At 32.7% G+C, this 18,425-nt stretch overlaps 1 protein-coding gene across 1 annotated transcript; it reads left to right on the top strand.

Annotated features, from left to right (window-relative positions):
- The first annotated feature begins 1,418 nt into the window (after positions 1 to 1,418).
- Positions 1,419 to 16,919, top strand: LOC143246870 (sodium- and chloride-dependent GABA transporter 2-like). Its single transcript, XM_076494115.1, has 14 exons — positions 1,419 to 1,455; positions 2,463 to 2,762; positions 2,869 to 3,000; positions 3,124 to 3,349; positions 5,405 to 5,537; positions 6,250 to 6,384; positions 7,072 to 7,175; positions 7,370 to 7,500; positions 7,789 to 7,901; positions 10,909 to 11,040; positions 11,747 to 11,849; positions 12,898 to 12,998; positions 14,361 to 14,532; positions 14,882 to 16,919. Exons 1-13 carry the CDS (start codon positions 1,434 to 1,436, stop codon positions 14,526 to 14,528), a joined length of 1,800 nt encoding a protein of 599 aa, XP_076350230.1. The 5' UTR covers positions 1,419 to 1,433; the 3' UTR covers positions 14,529 to 14,532; positions 14,882 to 16,919.
- Positions 16,920 to 18,425: the final 1,506 nt, after the last annotated feature.

An 18,425-nucleotide genomic window follows, 5' to 3' on the forward strand; every position in this document is an offset into this window, starting at 1 on the left:
AAAGTATAATAACAAACAGGCAAAAATAGTATAGTGAACATCACCTACAATACGAGAATAAACCATATAAAAAAGCAATTGGGTAATTTTATTTAAACGAGAAGAAAGAGAACACAACATTCGGTGTCTTTTGTAACGTTTTTTTCTCGTTTTTCATATCACATTTTCCATTGTAAGAAACAGCTATAGCATTGGTTTCCAGGTGAGATTACCCCGCCTTTAAAACAAATGGTTGGAATACAAATCAATTTTTTAAAACTGAATATCACATCGTTATCGACACAGTTTTTTTACCAGCTTGGAATATGAAACGTTTCGTTCCTGTTTTGTTGTTATAAGTCAAATGTATTAATCTTTGTGTTTAATAATATTTAGTAAGAAATACGGTTATTTCTGTTGTTTATCGCATATGAAACATTAAACTAACTATGCTAAAGGAAATGGTATTAATTACATCAGCTGGCGAAGAACGACATTTTAGTATTAATGTATGTCTAACAGTAAGACACACCATTCTTTTTTGTCCACCAGATTTTCATTTGAGGCCATGTATTAGATGACGTGACAGGTTTTGTTATGAAGCGAAAGACGTGTTTATTTTATATATCTTTGTTAATCAAATACGATTCACATTTAGTATCGAAATGAAGCCGGCTGTGTTTTAATCTTAACCTAAAACATACATAACAGTAAAAGAGGTACATGTACTTACCTTAAGTGTTTCAATTTATTTTATAACCACTATTTCAAGTTTCATAACTGTAAACACATTTGCAAGTGTTGTAGTGCTAGACTTGACTAACAATTGTTCAAATTGTAATACTCAAAGAAATCAGGACAAATCGTCGCATTTTTTATAAACAAATCACTACACGTCATTCATTATTCGCACTTGTTGATAAACTCAACAACACTGAATGAATATTTTATCTCAACACATAGCCAATATCACTTCTCAGATTACTGGTTTTGTTCTCCGATCAACTGAAGGTCAATATTACACCTTAAGCGACTGCCTATTGATATTCTAACATATGGAAGGTACAATCAAATCATAAGTAAATGTTGTTTTGTTGTTGGTGTTATAACGGTAAGAAGTGAACACTACACCTTAAGCGACTACCTATTGATATTCTAACATATGGAAGGTTCAATCAAATCATAAGTAAATGTTTTGTTTTTGTTGTTGTTGTTATAACGGTTGGAAGTGAACACTACACCTTAAGTGTCTAACTATTGATATCCTAACATATGGAAGGTACAATCAAATCATAAGGTTGGAAGTGAACACTACACCTTAAGCGTCTAACTATTGATATTCTAACATATGGAAGGTACTATCAAATCATAAGTAAATGTTTTGTTTTTTGTTGTTGTTATAACAGTTGAAGGTGAAAATTACATCTTAGGCGACTGTATATTGTTAATTTAAAATGAGGAAGTCACCACCTCATCGTAAGTAACTAATTTTTTTATTTAACACTAAGAAGTTTTTAAGTGACTGATGTTTATAAAAATAAGGAAACTGGAGTAAGATTTGTTATGTACGTTTTATTGAGACACAAACAGAACTGACCGACAAAACGACCTTCAGGTTTTGGTAACTTTTCTTTAACAGACCTGTCATGACGTCAAGGAAATAAAAATTGCTACGGGGCAGAGTTTTTTCACTTTCAAATCTCACTTAAGAATATATTAGGACTACTATATTAACTAACTTAGGAAAAGAGTGGACGTTTGAAGCACGGGACATGAACTTCACACAGCAACCGAACAACAAACAGCAGAAAACACCTTTCTACTGTTCATGGTTTTTACTTACTGCTTTATTAAATCAAAGGGTGAACAGAAAATCAACCAATAAAGTGCAGAACGAAGAAATATCCTAATTTCTGACCAATCCTGGCTTTAATAAATGTACATAAGGATGACAACGACTTTGCAATGTTGGAATTATTTTGTTAAATATATTCTCAGTTTTAATATTATCTTTCTGAATTTCATTTCTAGGTTTTTTATGCTCGAAAATTTGTTTAAGAAATTTAGAAAACTATATAAACAAAGAAGAAATTGTGGCAGTTTAAAATATAAAAATTTTAACAAACAAAACTTAAAAATTGATCTACTTAAATAAAACGTAAATATACATAAATGACATCTCTTGGAACGCACAGTTACATAATGTATTTGATTGTACTGAATTAATGTCTCCCTAGATAAATTATTGTGTATATGTGCACATGAAAATGGTTTTAAATGAAACAATTTAGGGTGTGGGTGCACTTAGAAGTTGTGTCTAATGGAATAAATGAAACAGAACATTTAAACAAATTTATTTTACTGGTTTTCTGAGGTGTATTTATTTCTTCATCGCTTCAACTGTACATGTATATAACTGTATGCTTTTTCAACTATATATATATATACATATATGTCTTGACAGTGTATTTTGTTTTCTACAGCATTTGCTTGTGTTAAAGTTACGTCTTTGGATAACATATCTCCTGAAAATGAAACATCAGAAGCCGTCAGTGTAGAAAATGGAGTGGAAATGATCACAATACCCGATGAAATGAACCAGTCGGTAGTGATCACAATACCTGATGAAATGATCCAGTCGGTAACAAGTCCAGATAAGGAGAAAGAACCAGAACGTTGGGAATGGGAAGGAAAACTGGACTTTGTTTTAAGTTCTATAAACTACTCTGTCGGTCTTGGAAACGTATTGCGATTTCCATACTTGTGTTATGAAAATGGTGGAGGTATGTGTCTTGTGGTTTAATCCAACAAAATATACATGAAACCTTTACCTTACTAAATGTTAAATCGATGGTTCTAATGGATTATATGTTGTTGTTTGTTATTTAGGGGCATTTTTGTTTCCCTACCTCATCTGTTTAGTCTTGTGTGCTGCTCCTCTATTCTTCCTGGAAGTGGCCATTGGTCAGTACCTCAGCGTTGGTGGTATCGGGGTCTGGAATTTAGTTCCTATCTTTAAAGGTAGCTATTGTTGTTCACTTCCAATGCCTTGGTATTTTTCACCTTTTCCGGATAAATATAACTCATACTTGTGTCTCAAATATGTCAACAGTTCTTATGTTATGTAATCTATACTTTCACTAGGAATTGGCTTTGCTTCAATGACCATCGTTTGTCTTTATAATATCTACCACGCGGTGATAATAGCTTGGACTATATTCTACTTCTTTTCCTCAATGACGTCACCACTGCCTTGGGAATCGTGTGGTAATTGGTGGAACACAAAATACTGTATGAAAGAGGGAACCAACATCACGAATCTTAATATTACAGCCACCGAAGCAAAATCACCTGTAACCGAATTCTGGGAGTAGGTTTAATTTTTTATTTTTCAGATGAATCTTTTATTTTCGATCAATAAATAAAAGTCGTATTTGGATCTAGTGTTCTCAAAATATTGTTTTCTATGTATATATATACATATATATATTACAATGGTAGTACAATTAAATAACTATTTTCTATCAACATAATGTTATTATTTATTCATTTTCCACATTTGTACACTGGTTTTTAGTCCAGTTAACTGTTTACCAGTAATTTATATTTTTCTACTTTAATTTATGAAAAATATATTGTCGATAGTCCAAAATGTTTAACTTGTCCAGCCACAGTGGATTTTCAACATTTATTTTAAGATATACCCCGATGTAAAATGATAATATAATTTATTCATTAACTTATAATATATGTGGTTTAAGCATGTAGAACAAACAACTAATCCTTTACAATTAAGTTTCAATCTAGGTAAATCTCAGAGTAATAAAGATCTTCCCAATTCTATTGAAATAAATTCCATTAACAAACATTCATTTACTAACGTCGGCATGGCCGAGCACGTAAGGCATGCGACTCGTAATCTGCGGGTCGCGTTCTAATCCCGGTCGCACAAATATGCTCACCCTTTCAGCCGTGGGGGCGTTATAAAGTGGCGGTCAATCGCACTATTCGTTGGTAAAAGAGTAGCCCAAGAGTTGGCGGTGGGTAGTGATTACTAGTTGCCTTCCCTCTAGCCTTACACTGCTAAATTAGGGACGGCTAGCACAAATAGCCCTCGAGTAGCTTTGTGCGAAATTCCAAAACAAACAAACAAAACAGCTTTGTGCGAAATTAAAAAAACAACAACAAACTAACGTCAAAATAACTATCTTAGAAAGTTATACAATGTAAATCTACTAATAAAAAAAGGAAAATATTTTGAAGAAAAACTCCTTATTCTTATAAATTATACAATGATTTTCAAAACAAAACTACTGATTTTTAAATAAAATTATTTGTATTAGAATTTCAATTGAAATAAATACTTGTAATAGTAAAAAAAAGAAGTAAAGGTGGCTTCCTAGTGGCATAACGGTTTGTCTGAAGACTTATAATGCAAGTAACAGATATCTCAATGTGTATCTTTGTGCTTAACAATGACAAAGTTAAAGATAAAAATATAAAAAATATGATTACTTTTGATAATTTGTATTAGAATGTAAGATACTTCTTTTAGCAGATATGTTAACACCTAAAATTAATATTAATAGAAGTTTTTTTATATAAATGAGAGAAAATTTAAATATTTGTAAAATAATTGTTAAATTTTGAATTCAAACATCTTTCTATTAAAGTTTAATTTTAAATTTGATTAAATTTTGTTTAATATCATTTTTTAAATAAAATAGTGGAGGTTGGAAGTTTCAACTTTTAGAATTTTTAGGATGCTTTTAAGGTTGTATCTGAATATTAAGCGTAACTGCCTTCTCACAGTTGGCTGCAGCCCTATGAAAGGCAGTAGGAGTTGAGATATTACGTTTCTAAGCACTCAAATTCTAACCCTTAAATGATTTTACATACCTGCTGACTAGTCTGACATCAGTGTCTGGATTTTATCTGACAACATAATGCAATGGCCACTTACATTATTTGTTGTGACTCATGGTTTAGAAATAAGATTGATAATTCAAAATAACTGTTTAATTTTAATTCTGTTATAATGTTTGTTATACGTATATTTTGTAGAAGTTGGTTAAAAACAGATGATGCTTACTGTAGCTACATCTAGGAATAGACTCAACTAACAATGACTGTAATAATAATGGACACCTCATGTGCCAGTTATGATGCACCATGTACCTTGTGAGAATTTTACCCAGTTAACCTTATTGTTAATCTTGTAAGATAAATTTTAGGACATATATTTCTAGGTATAATTGGTTTTTAAATAACCTTCCTTGTTTCTATTATTGGCTTGAAAGGTACTTACAATACCATAGTAGACAGTTTTATCATTTAATACTCAAAAATTAAAAATTATGAAATCCTAACTGAAATTGGTTTAATAGTACATTTCAATAAAACAGTATTTATTACTCTTTTGAAGGCGTCGAACATTACAGATTACTTCGGGATTACATGACTTGGGAGGTGAGAACATGGAACTGAGTTTGTGTTTGTTACTTGCCTGGTTTGTGGTTTATTTCGTCATCTGGAAAGGTCTACTGAGAAGTGGCAAGGTAAGATTTAAACTAAAATAAAACTTGGAAAGAAAGGAAAGATTGCATAAAACAGTGTTACAGTAACCATAAGGAAACATCACCTAATGACATAAAACACCATTTTTGTAATTACAAGAACAGATCACATAGTAACAAAAAACATTACAGTAATCACAAGGAAAGATCACCTAATGACATCAAACGCCATTACAGTAATCATAAGAAACATCACCTAATGACATCAAACACCATTACAGTAATCATAAGGAGAGATCATCTAATGACATAAAACACCATTACAGTAATCATAAGGAAACATCACCTAATGACATAAAACACCATTACAGTAATCATAAGAAAACATCACCTAATGACATAAAACACCATTACAGTAATCATAAGAAAACATCACCTAATGACATAAAACACCATTACAGTAATCATAAGAAAACATCACCTAATGACATAAAACACCATTACAGTAATCATAAGAAAACATCACCTAATGACATAAAACACCATTACAGTAATTATAAGGAAACATCACCTAATGACATAAAACACCATTACAGTAATTATAAGAAAACATCACCTAACGACATAAAACACAATTACAGTAATCATAAGAAAACATCACCTTTTATTTAATCCAATAATCTTTAATGTTTCTGGCATTAATTATTTCATATCTTCGGACTGTTTTACTTTATTATTTGTTCATTGTTTGCAGATTATTGAGGTGTCAGCAGTCACTCCATACGTCATTCTAATCGTTCTTTTTATTCGTGGAGTGACGTTAGAGGGCGCTGGAGATGGACTACTTTTTTACATTAGTCCACAATTTGACAAACTTTTGGATCCCAAGGTTCGTTTATGATATTGTTATTACATTCATATACTAATGTTATCATATATAAATGTTATTATTATTACATTCATATATAAATGTTATTGCTATTACATTCATATATAAATGTGTTATTACATTATTTGTTATTACATTCATATATAAATGTTATTGTCATTATATTCATATATAAATGCTATTGTCATTACATTCATATATAAATGTTATTGTTATTGTATTCATATGTAAATGTTATTGTTATTATATTCAGATTTAAGTGTTATTGTTATTATATTAATATACCAATGTTATCATTATTACATTCATATACGATATAAACACCAGTAAATATTAATGTTAGATGTTAAAGGTTGTTGGACAGAACCAATGGCATATTCTTTTACCAACGAATAGTAGGATTAACCGTACATTTTAATGCCCCTGACGCTGAAGACAAACACTAACAACCAGACTGGGCAACAAATAAAACTTCCCATCTAATGTAACTGTAATTTACGTCTTTAGTGAAAACAGTGTCATTGTTAATCAGTAACTGTCAAGCGATTTTTTTTCGTTTATTTGCTATCAATCTTTAATACTAGTTAATAATTCTTTAATCAAAACGAAACTAAACTAAATTAGTGTTAAATTTAAAGAAGTGAACTCTTTGTAATCAGTATTAATTTATTGTATTAATGTTATTAGGTCTGGGTGACAGCAGGAACGCAAGTGTTTTTCACCTTTGGTGTTGGTTTCGGTTCCGTCGTAACTCTTGGAAGTTACAACAAGTTTAGCCACAACTTCTTCCGGTAACAAACAAACTCTTAAGAAATGTTTTCTTATGTTTTAATTTAATTATTTAACAATGATTTGCACAAAAATGTTCAATAATGTAATAATTCTCTATACTCTGTATTTGTTATTCTTTCAGTGTTTCTGTTTCCATGGATATTATTGTACACTTTGCACACATTCATAATTGTTTCTCTATCTTTATTTCTAGAGACGGATATATTCTTTGTCTTATTAACCCTGCTACCAGTATATTTGCTGGTAGCGTTGTATTTTCCGTCCTCGGACACATGGCCTACTTGAAAGGTGACGGGACTGAAGTTGCTGACGTTGTAAAGTCCGGTAAGATAATTCAGTCTTCTAGTGCTTCAGTTGTTTATATAAACACTAAAAATTCTGTTTCTGTACAAAATCAACGTGTAACAGAATATTTCAGAACAAACTTTATTAATATATATTTTTTTAATCTTGGTTCTAAAACATTTAAAATGAAACGTCTATTGTTAAGTTACAGTGTATCAACATCTTAATATACACTAAGTATTATCAGACAGTGACCTGCTGTGTTATTTTCAGAGTACAAACACGGTCCTTGTTTAGATATAATCTAACATGATGTATTTTCTTCAGGTCCAGGGTTGGCATTCATCACCTACTCTGAAGTTGTTTCACAGTTGCATAATTCACCTCTATGGGCAACTGTATTCTTCTTCATGCTGCTAATCCTCGGCATAAACAGTCAGGTGAGCAGATAATATGTTTATGTGTTAATGTACGTCAACATTGTGAAATATTCAGGGATTAAACACTGTCTTTTCGTTTTTGTTTTAAATTTATACGTTTCTGTTATCGTTTGCTTGGTGGGAGTTTTAACGTCTTGTGCGTGGTTCAACGTATGGAATCTCCTTGGAAGTGAAATAAACAATTTCAGCAGTATAAAACGTGAGTAACGTTAACGTGCGGGTGTTATTTAGTACGTCCGTTACATTTTACCCAATTACACATTTCAACAAAGAACAAGAGATATACGAGAGAACCGATAGGTAAGGGGAAAACAATTAGCAAGTTGCGACTGTTTTTGGGATTTAGAAATTCTGCCAATCCCTCAATGAACGTAAGGCTAGTACGTGAAATTTGTAAAACTTGTAGTTGATGAAATGAAAGGATATCATTGTCATTAATTACACTGACAACCTGAGTAGCAACAGGAGCTAACGGTAGAAGCTACGAACTGTTTAACTCCATGACTCCCATATATTATTCCCTGGTGTGCGTGTAACATATAATTTTTCAGTTTAACAAAACTAGCCCTTCTGGTGTGTTGCTAATATCATATATTTTATTTCCTCCTCTGCCCTATCAAATATTTGGTTGCAAGTCATGTGTCGAGTTACAATACAATTGTTAATACGTGTGTATGCTACATCCTACAATTGTATGTAACTTGCTACATATAACAGATATCATCTTCACGATGGATACCTCCTAAGTTTTCCTATCGTATTACATATATTAGTAACAAGTTACATGGCTGTTACGTGTTACATTTTTTTAGTTATGTGCCACATGTCACAGTAATGAACTATATCAGCTACATGGTTAATACCTCTTGCAGTTGCTACATATGTTTGTAAGTTCTTACATATGTCACTAATGAGTTACGTGGTTGATACCTGCGACAAATCTCACCACGTTATTCTAGTCCTAGTTTCAGATTGTTGTGTGTTTCAACTGCGACCTCTAACACATGTTTGTTGTGTGGCACATATACTTGTTGCTGCACGTCACATGAGTTTACATTATGTTCTATTTTATATCTAACAAATCAAACAATGGATGCGAAACCACATATTGTTTAACTGTTTATCGCTGGTTAAATATTTCAATATGCAAGAAATTTCAAAGTACCATTCTTCAGTGATCCATAGAGATAAACTTCTATTTCAGAAACTAATAACTAAAAACGTCCTCTCACGCAAGATGAAGTATTACGTTATCAAACTAAATAATAACACGTATGTTTGAAACTTTATTATATAAAACATTAATTCACTAAATATATATACACTGCTGGCCAAAATCTTAAGGCCAATTAACACAAAAAAATTTGCATTTTGCATTGTTAGACTCAACCACTTGTTTGAGTAGAGCTTCGAAAAATGAAAATAACAAAAGGGAAAATAAAAAAAAAACTTTTTTAGCATTTAATAGGGAAATATGTGAACACTAAGAAATTAGTCTGAATACTAGCTGATCAAAAGTTTAAGACCATACCAGAAAGAAGTTCCAAACAGGGTAGGAAATGCCCAATAAGAGGTCTCATTAGTGAGTTGTACGGCCATCATTGCGAATAACTGCAAACATTCGCTTTGGCATGGTCGATATAAGATTTCGCAGAAGGCTGGCTGGTATATTATTCCAAGTGGTGAAGATGGCTTGACGAATATCATGCACTGTTTGAAATTGACGTCCATTTCTATAGATTTTTCTTACCATCTACCCCCAAACATTTTCAATGGGGTTCAGTTCGGGCGAACACGCTGGATGGTCCCAAAGAATCACGTTATTTGCCATGAAAAAGTCCTTTGTCCTGCGGGCATTGTTGATTGCAGCGTTGTTTTGCTGAAAGATCCAGGTATTTCCACTCAAGCGGGAACCTTCAGTCAATAAGGATGCTCTCGCCAGCATGCTAATGTAGCCAGCTGGTGTTTGACGCCCCTGAATAATCTGAGTTCTATTGTTCCATGGAAGGAGAAAGCATCTCAGATCAATGTGGAACCTCCTCCACTGTGTCGTGTAGAAATTTTCTCCGGTGTGATATCCTTATCGTGCCAGTAACGTTGTAAGCCATCTGGACCGTCCAGGTTAACTTTTTTCTCATCGGAAAACAAAACTTTCTTCCACATTTCTACGCCCCGTGTTTGGTGCTTCTCAGCAAAGTTTAACTGAGCTGTTTTGTGGTGTGGAAGGAGGCGTGGCCTTTGAAAACGTTTACGATTTTTAAAGCCTTTCTCTCGTAGATGCCGTCTTATTGTTCTTGAGCTGCATTCTGTGTCCGTAAGGGCCTTAATCTGGTTCGACGATTGGCTGTTGTCTTGCCGGACAACCCGTCGAATCCTCCTACTCAACGTCGGCGAAATATTTTTGGGCTGACCACTTGAAATTCTCGTTCCATATTCCTCAGGATCTTTTAAGAAATTTGCAACAGCAGTTTTACTACGCCCAGTCTCACCAGCGATGGCATGTTGAGAGAGACCTTAATTTTGCAGTTCGAGAATGCTGCCACGTTCAAACTCTGTCAACTTTTTTGCCTTTGCCATGTTTGTACCCAATGTTACACAGGAGATGCGAGTGGAAGATGTTGACAATACTAATGCTTGAACACAAATGACTAAATTTCGTTTCGTGTTTACCGATTAACGCTTCATTTCAGTACGGTCTTAAACTTTTGATCAACTGGTATTTAGGCTAATTTCATAGTGTTCACATTTTTCCTATTAAATGCTAAAAAGGTTTTTTTTTTTTATTTTCCCTTTTCTTATTGTCTTTTATCGAAGCTCTACTCAAATATGTGGTTGAGTCTAACAACGCAAAATGCATATTTTCTCTTTTTGTTCATTGATCTTAAGATTTTGGTTAGCAGTGTACATATACAATTTATATAGATCTGTCTAACTATGTTATTAAGTTACTTTGATCTGTATGTTATGACAACATGTGTACTGATATTGGTCAGTTTTTGTTTTTCAGTTCTGCACCGTGGAAACTTTCATCACAGGGATCGTGGACGAATGGCCATCTCTTTTGAGACCGCGAAGAGAAGTTTTTACCGTAGTAATTGTTATCATCTTATACATGTTAGGCCTACCAATGGTCACTAAGGTATGTTCCATAATATTAAAAAAAATCAATAAACGAGTAAAAGGAAGATATCATTATGGTAGATGTTTCATTTGTCCGTCAAAAAAAAAAAAAGTTCCTCAAGCCGTCATCTTATCCAAGATAAACGACGTCATAATTAATGGCGTCAATGATGATAACAGTTTGGTACTGCTGTACAGTGAGATGTTAGTTCCTGTAGAAAGATATCTATAACTATCTCAGTTTGTTATGTAATGATTGGTCTGTTGTACATGACGTCTAATGATGATGTGTAGCACATGATGTCAAATGTTTAGTGTTTAGTATGTAATGTCTAATGATGATGTGTAGTGCATGATGTTGGGTGTGTAGTACGTGATGATGATGTGATGTGTGCATGATGTCTGATGATGATGCGTAATACATGAAGACTTATGTTGGGTGTGTAGTCTAAAACAAATCTTATTCACTGTAAAAATGACGTAATAAATAAAACTTACCATAAGCACAACTCCCAATACTATTATATTTATTCGATAACGTTCCACTTCTGATATATCTGTTTATTTCTGTGGCTTTACCATGGTGTTATCTTGTATTTAGAATATGAAAACTGTAACTTGTAATAAAATATATTTAATAAAAACGAAACTGTTAATAAATAATTTTGATTGGATTTCTTTAAACTGATTGTATTAGTCACTAAAATAATATTTTTACTTTTCAGGGGGGCATGTACATATTTCAAATAATGGATTGTTATTCTGCCAGTGGAATGACTCTACTCTTCACTGTTTTCTTTCAAACTATAGCTATTACATGGGTTTATGGTAAGTTTCAAATGCATGTCCTGCATTATTTCTTACGCCACTTCCCACTTCTTATATATCTGTTTATTTATATGTTGTTATTCTGTTCCGTAGAATGTGATGATGTATTTTACGTATGTTAATCCTAGGAGGAGCTGTTGTACAATAAACAAGTTAATCTTGAAGGGTGGTATCTTATTATATGCAGGTTAACCCTAGAACATGCTGTTGTACTATATGCAAGTTACCCTTAAAATATGTTGTTGTATTATTCTCAAGTTAACCCTAGAATGTGCTGATGTGCTATATTCAAGATGATGATATATTATTCTGAAATTAACTCTAGAATGTGCTGTTGTACTATGTGCAAGCTCTCCCTAAAGATGATGATATATTATTCTCAAGTTAACCGTAGAAGATTGTGTCTTACTCAAGTTTCACTTTAGAGATGATAGTTAATTATTCATTACATTTAATCCTTGTATTATTGTACTCAAAAGTCAATAGTTTTTAACAACTTAATTTTTCTTCGCTTCACTTTTTCTAGTTTTTTTTAACTTTATCTCCACAAAGGATCAGATTCGCTATTCATCCTTTAAATTATCTTCTTACCTTTTGTTTTGTTTTTTAAATTTGCGAAGGTTACATAGGACTGTCTGCGCTAGCATCACTAATATAGTAGTATAAGATTAGAGAGAAGGCAGCTAGGTGTCACCACTCGCCGTCAACTCTTGGGATACTCTTTTACTAACGAATGGTGGGATTAATCATCACTTTATAATGCCTTCATGGCTTAAAGGGCGAGCATGTTTCGTTTGACGGGGATTCGGATCCACGACCCTCAGTTTACGAGTCAAGCGCCCTAACCACCAGGGCCTTTTTTGTTTTAATCTTTTGTGGGATTTTCAGTTGTTTTCATTATAAACTTTGAACTATTAATTAACAAATACACTTTTAATTTGTAGATTTGATTTAATTCAAGTTTTATGTCAAGTGGTTTTTTACGTGAAGGTAACAACCAGTAAAACAATAAATTTGTTAAAATATTAATAACAATAAATTATTTCAGGTGTAAAAAGGTTGTCTAGCAACATTGAAGAGATGACAGGATATCGGCCTAACTGGTACTTCCTCGCTACCTGGGTTTTTGTCTCTCCAGCCATTTGTTTGGTAAGTTTGATACCCTATATTACCAATAACAGTATAACATTGGAATTAGTGGATTATATCAGCACGCGATTATTGGTATGTTAATGGTGAGTTCGGGTTTGGTCCCAGAAACGTCCTCACCTAAATGCCACAGACTCCTTTCCAAGAAGAAGAGGACGAAATTCGACTGAAAATCCAACTGGAATAATGAAAATTTAAGGATAGATTTCTATGATTGTTGAATTCAACTCTGATATCGGAGTTTGTTTGTGGCACCTTTCAGGGTTGAAAAGGCACAATTCTGATATAAACATTAATGTTTTATGTGTTAAAGATGGCACCGTTCATTGAAAATTAAATTTAGTTTTAACAACCGCAATTTTAGTATTACATTTAAAACATTTATCAATAAGTATATAATCAGGATCTTGACATACTGAAAGTCCTGTTCATGTTGAGCACACAGTACTTTTATTTATAATTATGTGATAAAGAAATGATGGCTACACATACCACAATTATTTTTATAATTGTTTAAATCTTGAATACACAAAATGTAGGACCGATACGGTCAGGTGCTTAAGACAATCGACTCGTAATCTTAGGGTCGTGGGTTCGAATTCCCGTCACACCAAATATGTTCGTCCTTTCAGTCGTGGGGACGTTATAATGTAACGGTCAATTCCATTATTCGTTCGTAAAAGAGAAGCTCACGAGTTGGAGGAGGGTGATGATGACTGGCTGCCTTCCCTGTAGTCTTACACTGCTAAATTATGGACGACTAGCGCATATACACCTCATGTAGCTTTGCACGAAACTCAAAACAAACCAAACCAGAAGTGTGAATTTTTTATTGATTTTTGTTTGAGGTGTCATTCAATAGATGGCGAAACATTTAATGAGCCTCAATCGCCACTTCTGATATTGAGAACTAGTTGTATTTCAGCACAACAGATTGCATAATAGTATTATTTATTTCGGCCACTGACATTGACATAAACAGCCACGCCATATCTCAGTTACGGTAAACTGTATTGACCCTCACCTATGGTGGAGTTATAAAAGTATTTAAGGATAATGGAGGACCTGGATTTGTACATTTGTTCACTGTAAGTAACGAAATGAACCTTGAACATTCAGCAAGTGAGAATACTATATGTTAATTGTGATAACAGATCATTTTTCTCACTTACTCGATAAAACTGGCATTATGTTAACTCAGTTACGTTTCTCACAGTATCAAAATCATATAAATAAATACCTTATCTTTAGTAGCTAATATATATATATATATACACACAAATGATGTTCAATTTTATTTCAGTTTCATTCAGAGAACCAGAGAATGTCTTTTTTCTAATTCTAAATACATATTTCCTTTAGGGAATATTCCTGTTTTCAGTTTTGAGATACAAGCCTTTGGTGTATGCAGAGACTTACGTTTATCCTTGGTGGGGAGAAGTCTTAGGCTGGGGGGATAGCCCTGGCTTCAATGTTATGGATTCCGTTATATGCTTTTCATTTTATGCTGGTAACACCAGGTTCTCTTAAGGACGTGAGTTGCTTTTCGTCTTTATCAAAAGTAAAATTTTAAATATTATTGATAAATTATTTATACTGAAACTTATTATCATGTTTTCCTTCAGTACATAATCATATGACTAACACTAGATCCTCCTTTAGTATATGATCATATTGTAGTAGATTTTCAACACTTATATTGACTATAGAGACAGTCTCAAAGTTGGCAAATAAAATATTACTAAAATACACCAGTTTCTTTACGTATAAATATCATTTATGTTAATATTTCCAGATATAATATTTATGATGATAAATGAGGTTAATATTCAGATAAGGAAGTTATACCTCAACTATTAATTAGTTGTTTTTTTTCATTTCAGCGGCTGATTGCTGGCATAACTCCTACACTTCGACCTTCCAAGAAATAAACAAAGGCACTTGGTGAAGATTTCGAGCTTCCCAAAACTCAAACGAATCAACTGTCAAACATTGGAAATTATACGTTGGCAATCCAAGAAATACTTCACATTTAAATGTTAAAAAGTCTATGTGATCATATTACTAACACTAGATTCATAGACTTTTTAACATTTAAATGTGAAGTATTTCTTGGATTGTCAACGTATAATTGATCTAGTGACTAGATCCTTCTTTAATACGTGATCTTATTACTAACACTTGATCTTTGTTTGGTATATGATAATATTTTTAACACTAGGTCTTCCGTTAATTCATGATTATATTACTAACACCAGATCTTCCTTTAGAAAATGACAATATTACTAACACCAGGTCTTCTTTCAGTACATGATTATATTACTAAATCTAGATCTTCTTTTAGTACATAATCGTATTTTAACACTTGGCTTCCTTTAGTACACCATCGTATTACTACACTAGTTCTTACATTAGTGCATCATCATATTACTAACACTAGATCATCCTTTATTATATAATTATATTACTAACACTAGAGAATCCTTCAATACATGATCATATTACTCACACCTGGTCTTTCTTTAGTACATCATCACATTACTAATTCCAGATCTTCCTTTAGTACTTGATCATATTACTAACACCACATCTACCTTTACTACATGATAGTATCACTAACACAAGGTATTCCTTTAGTGCGTGGTCATATTTCCAACGCTAGATCTTCCTTTAGTACGTGACTATATTATTAACAATAGATCTCTAGCACCTGACTATATTGCGAACACTAGATCTTCCTTTAGTGCATTATCATATTACAAACACCAGGTCTTACTTTAGTGCGTGATCATATTATTAACTCCAGATGTTCAGTACGTGATAATATTACTAACCCTAGGTTCTTTCAGTAGATGATGATATTACTAACACTATATTCTCCTTTAGTACATAATAATGTTACTAATGTTAAAAATATGATCATATACGAAAGAAACACATGGTGTTAGTAATATGATCATGTACTAAAGTAAGAACTAGTGTTAGTGATATGAACCTTGACTAGTTCTTACTCTAGTGTTAGTAATATGATAATTGAGTAGATCTATCCGTAGTTCATGATCATATTACTAACACTAGATTTTACTTTAGTACATGATCGTATTGCTAACACTTGATTTTCCTTTAGCTCATGATCATATTCCTAAAACTAGATCTACCTTTATTATATGATCATATTTGTAACAATAGGTCTTTTTTTAGTACATAATCATATTGCTGACCCTAAACGTCTTACTGTCTGATAGAGCAAGTAACTTCAATTTGAGATCGATTTCTGAAGTTCCTTTCTCGAAAATGAAAGGCCTGGCATGGCCGAGCGCGATAAGGCATGCGCTCGGAATCTGAGGGTTGCGGGTTCGCATCCGAGTCGCGCTAAACATGCTCGCCCTCCCAGCCGTGGGGGCGTTATAATGTGACGGTCAATCCCACTATTCGTTGGTAAAAGAGTAGCCCAAGAGTTGGCGGTGGGTGGTGATGACTAGCTGCCTTCCCTCTAGTCTTACACTACTAAATTAGGGACGGCTAGCACAGATAGCCCTCGAGTAGCTTTGTGCGAATTTCAAAACAAACGAAAATTAAAAATATTTTGATCCTAAGCTCACAATATATTTATTTATTATATACGTCTAACTTCTAGATATAAATCTCAAATTTCAATAGGAAAATAAAGTAGAATTATCTTATTTTCTTCAAGTCTAATTAATCATGTTAAATAATGTTATTTTGAAAGACTGCATGAAGAAATTCCAAGGGTAACTCTATCCTTCAAAATTTTATTATGTGTATACTTGAATAGATTGAGAAAGTCGTAATAAATCACTTGATGTATTAAGAGTATAAAAATTTGTTATGACTTGAGGTCAATTTTTGTAATATCTATTTGTAATTCTCCTGATTAAATTATCAAATTGGTACCTTTTAGGTGGTTTGCTTGTTTTGTTTTTATTTGAAGTGAAACTATTAAGCCAGACAACAAAACCCACTAAATCGATGTCATTTGAAGAACGGTTCCTTAAAAAAAAAGATAAAATCTGGTTGTCACATGGAGTTCACATATCAGCCCATACTGCCATTTAGGGAAGAGAGGGGTGACAGTGCGCTGGTAAAAAGTGGAAAACAAAGAAACCTCCAATAACTCATTAACGTCAAAACTCAGTGTGATATGTTGTTCGATAACTGTACACAACTCCTAAATACAAAAGAAGAAGAACCAGTTGACACATTGTTAGACATAACTTACCTACTGTAAGAGAAAACATAAATAACAACCGAAACAGTAAAGCAAATTTAAATTAGTGTAGTCTGTTTTATCGTGACAATAAACGTTATCATATTCAAGACAAGATCAAAGGTCATAGAGGGATGAGATCACATAATACTCGTATGTTGGTACTGTGGATGTCAAAGAAATGAAAGTAAATCATAACACACTGCTTTTGGTTTCAAACACCAACCTCACTAGTTTTACTCCATCTGTTATGCAATTTATTGTGTTGAACGTTAAACTTTAACAATTCATAATCTATTATAGAAAAAACCACCTACAAATATCATATTAACTCACAATTTGGTTTGAAAAATGTACACTTGGTTAGAATCTTGTTGAGGTTGATACAAACATGTACACACTAGGATAAGGCTGTCAGAAAAAAACAACAAAATAGAATGTAACTGACAGAAATAGTTACAAACTAGGATGCAACTAGAAAAAAGAGGTACAAGCTAAGATGTAACTAGAAGAAAAAGATAAAAAGTTGAATGCAACTAACAGAAGTAATTACAAAATAGGATGTAACTAGTTGAAACTGGTACAAACTAAGATGTGACTAACAGAAACTGGTACATACAGGGATATAAGATTTATATACAAGAATCATATTTTTCGTTTTGACGATATTCTTAAAGCAATTTCTAATCCTAAACGATTTTCTAACTGTTGTTTTAATTTTCCATTAAGAAATTCAGTCTGAACAACAAACGTGAGAAAGGTAAAACGTATTTTGGTTTTAAAGTTTTTAATTAAAAGGATGTTTTTAAACTCTATGAAAGTATACATATCACACAGTAATAAAAATACAGACCTAAAGAATAGATATTTTATACCGTTTGACCCTCTGCTTTCAGCTGTGGCGACTCCAAACTGAAATACAGATATTATTATTGAGAACATGATTTATAGAGGGCAGTAGTATCAACTTACTACGTGCAGTATATTTTCAGCCATTGTTATGGTTTTTGATAATCATGAGATATTGCATGGAAAACAAGTAATTATTGATAGAAGGTTTATAGAGTTAAAACGACGTAACGACGACCCTGAGAAATAAAGAGTTTGTATTAAACTGTCGTCTTTTACGAGGAATTTGTAAATTTGGAAAAAATTCTGACACGAGTCTTAAAACTTTGGATCTGAAGATGTCTATTGTC

The sequence above is a fragment of the Tachypleus tridentatus genome, chromosome 1 (genome assembly GCF_004210375.1).
Source record: "Tachypleus tridentatus isolate NWPU-2018 chromosome 1, ASM421037v1, whole genome shotgun sequence".
NCBI classification, from domain to species: domain Eukaryota; kingdom Metazoa; phylum Arthropoda; class Merostomata; order Xiphosura; family Limulidae; genus Tachypleus; species Tachypleus tridentatus.

Coding starts and splice junctions, on each gene's coding strand:
- LOC143246870 (XM_076494115.1), top strand. CDS start 1,434: ATGAGGAAGTCACCACCTCATC. Junction 11,041..11,746: donor GCCTACCAATGGTCACTAAG/GTATGTTCCATA, acceptor TTTACTTTTCAG/GGGGGCATGTACATATTTCA. Junction 12,999..14,360: donor TCTCTCCAGCCATTTGTTTG/GTAAGTTTGATA, acceptor TATTTCCTTTAG/GGAATATTCCTGTTTTCAGT.